At 40.5% G+C, this 3,247-nt stretch overlaps 1 protein-coding gene across 1 annotated transcript in view; it reads left to right on the top strand.

Annotated features, from left to right (window-relative positions):
* SARC_03744 (hypothetical protein) overlaps nucleotides 1-2,299 on the top strand; it is a 12,383-nt gene extending 10,084 nt beyond the window's left edge. Inside the window, exons 10-12 of the mRNA XM_014302461.1 lie at nucleotides 439-689; nucleotides 981-1,172; nucleotides 1,905-2,299. Coding sequence (XP_014157936.1) covers nucleotides 439-689; nucleotides 981-1,172; nucleotides 1,905-2,114 — 653 coding nt within the window. The 3' untranslated portion in view covers nucleotides 2,115-2,299. The remainder of the gene's footprint in view (nucleotides 1-438; nucleotides 690-980; nucleotides 1,173-1,904) is intronic.
* The last annotated feature ends 948 nt before the right edge of the window (nucleotides 2,300-3,247 follow it).

Genomic DNA, 3,247 nt, shown 5'->3' with positions numbered 1-3,247 from the left:
CATATATATATATATATATATATATATATACCCTTTAAAATCGAATAAATTTATATACATTTGTAAACTTATTATTTATTCATGTATATATATATATTTATAGTATATATATAACATTGTAAATATATAACTATATATATATATATAAATATCTTAGTAATATATATATATTTATGTGTATATATATATATATATATATATACATGTACATATAAATGTATATAGATATACCAAGATGTTTGCGACATGAAAAGGTTACACTTCTGCTTGATCTGTAACATTTCCATTACAATTCATACGACACACCCATTTGCAAATGGTTGTTGTCAGTCTTTATATGTCCCATTCGTAGGGCATAATAGCTCTATAGTTCTATTCTTTTTATACCCCACCACAAGGACGTACTATTGATGTACCCATTGTATTTCTTCCCCAAAGGCCAGGGTGATGTGCTGCTACTAGATCTGCGCGACTTCTTCTCGCATCTGTACGTCCTGCTGCTCTCGTTGCCTAGCAACACGGAGCACATGCGCACGGTGCTGGAGTGCTTTGACTATGTAAGGGGACAGTCACACATGCTGACACTCGAGCGAGTCGCCAGTTTTGTCAAACGGCTCGTAACTGTGGCTCTGGAGGTGCCCTCGGGCGGTGCTATTGCTTTGCTGGCGTACGCCTATCAATTACTACTGGTAGGTGACCGCATATTTATGCATATATATATATATATATATCTTTGTGTGTATGTGTATGCGTAAGTAAGCACCTGTCTCGCTACTACGCCATCAGCAACGTATACTAATACAAATATACTAAACCACATGCACCAGCCTCATACGGTGTATAGCACGCAGTGCTACAGCCCTGTACAGCCGTCTCCTAGGTGACGTGCATCTCAAATGACTCGCCCTGCAGTACCTACCTACCTGTTCTTACCCACGTACCTACCTACCTGTTCTTCCTACCCCACCAACACCCCTCAGAAATCTCCGCGCGCGCAAGTGATGCTTGACAACGACATCGTTGGCAACGGCCGCTTCATCCCGTTTGCCACAGATCCCGAGAACGCCAACGCCACCTCTTGCCCACTGTGGGAACTCATACCCCTGAGTAACCATGCACACCCCATCGTGGCCATATACGCACAGGAACTACGCAAACTAGGCGGCGGAGAGGTGTGTTGCGTGTGTAGGGTAGGGTAGTGGGCCGATTGTGTGTGAAGGGCTCGCTGGCAGTGGACTACAGTGTGGTGAAAGGACTTGTATGAGCGCGTGTGTACAGCATTTGGAGTCATGAGAAGCGTGTGATGGGGTTATGTAACTATGGCAACCCTATTGGCACAGACTACAATGTATAAGGGACAAGTGTAGCACAGCAATTAGCGTTTCATAGTTTATTAATATTCAGTAGAGCACAGCAATAAGCGTTTCATAGTTTATTAATATTCAGTAGAGCCCAGCAATAAGCGTTTCATAGTTTATTAATATTCATTAGAGCCCAGCAATAAGCGTTTCATAGTTTATTAATATTCATTAGAGCCCAGCAATAAGCGTTTCATAGTTTATTAATATTCATTAGAGCCCAGCAATAAGCGTTTCATAGTTTATTAATATTCATTAGAGCACATTAATAAGCGTTTCATAGTTTATTACATATGGCAACCCTATTGGCACAGACTACAATGTATAAGGGACAAGTATAGCACCGATTAGCGTTTCATAGTTTATTAATATTAAGTGAAACGCACAGCGCAAGGTGCAGCATGACTGTAACAAAATATAGTCAGCCAGTAATTGCGTCCAGGTTTGATGTGTCAGAACACTTGGAACATTGCGCATTGTGTTTTCATATTCCATATATATACCTACTGCAACTATTTACCTACTTCATATCTATACCTACTGCAGATGGGAAGCGGGCGTGAGAACACACACCACGCCATGCCGCCCGCTCTTAGAACGTCGCCAATGAATCTGTACCGCATATACGACACCAGCCAAGGCGGGTTTAATCCGCCCATCCAACAACCGAAGGCCCATCCCATCACAAAGAACTCCAAAGAGGGCGAGGATGTATACATGAAGCCATCGGGCGTACCATCTGTGTTTGAGTGCTAAAAGTGGAACATAGATGTATGTGTTTGGCAATCGCTACGGTATATGACATGTTTATACCTGTGCTTTGCTATAAGCTATAAGCTGTACATGTGATAAATCGAGAGCCCATAGATGTTTCAGCGAGCGCAGAGACACACCAGTAATCAGCACGTAAACAGCGCGTATAAAATAAATGTATATTTAAGTGTAAAACGCATTGCTAACGTGCTCACCGGATGCGATACCACGGTACGGTCTGTACTACGAGTGCACGACTATGTAAATAGACAGTAGAGCTGTACACAGTACACGTAGGTCGTATGGTCGCGAATTCGCCCTTCTATGAATTGGATATCCGGAATATCAAGTATTGACCAATCGGAGTGCAGAGAATCGAAATTCAGATGAAACAAGCAAGTCACTCGTTGATAGTATATGTGCACACTTCAACATGATCTAATCAGAAGTTAGCTATAATAAGTTAATAGCCCTCACATTGTCACCAATGTATCTTTTAAAATGTCCTATTTCTCTTGAAATGTATCGAGGAAATTGTTCCTATTTGGCTTCAATTCATATTTATTTACTGTTTATTGGTAGTTAAATGATCTGGGAAATAGGGAATGGGGCAATGGACCCATGGCCCCACTCACACTGGGCAGTGGTATAGTTTTATACTTGATGTGATGTACAGTAATACTCGTCGAAGAAGTAGGATGTGGGACTCCCCAATATTAATATATTATTGGATATCAATTGAGCCAAAGTACTCCGATATTCAGATCAGCCGGACTTTGGAAAACCGTTTTCAAGAACGTTAGTGGCCTAAAATCAAAACAAAACAGGGAGTACTTTTTATATATTTTTGGGATTATTTTTATAAAAAAACAAAAAAAACGACAACAACAGCCTCAGGCCGTCACCCCGCAGTCCCATGGACTATGTCTATACGACACTCGTCACTATAAAATTATTAATACCCGAGCCCTATTATTCCTATGTACATGAACATTATATTCTATATATAAATTATTGCGGTTACTAATGAAATCACAAAACAGGACAAAATCCCTTGGACCTGAAATTTACAACAGAACGCGACAAACCCAAATTCAACATTTTTGAATGTATAATTTCGAGGGCTGTGTGTTGAA

This window comes from Sphaeroforma arctica (assembly GCF_001186125.1).
Source record: "Sphaeroforma arctica JP610 unplaced genomic scaffold supercont1.197, whole genome shotgun sequence".
NCBI lineage: Eukaryota > Ichthyosporea > Ichthyophonida > Sphaeroforma > Sphaeroforma arctica.
The sequence above is the reverse complement of the archived record's forward strand: the minus strand, read 5'-3'. Positions and strand labels throughout refer to the sequence as shown.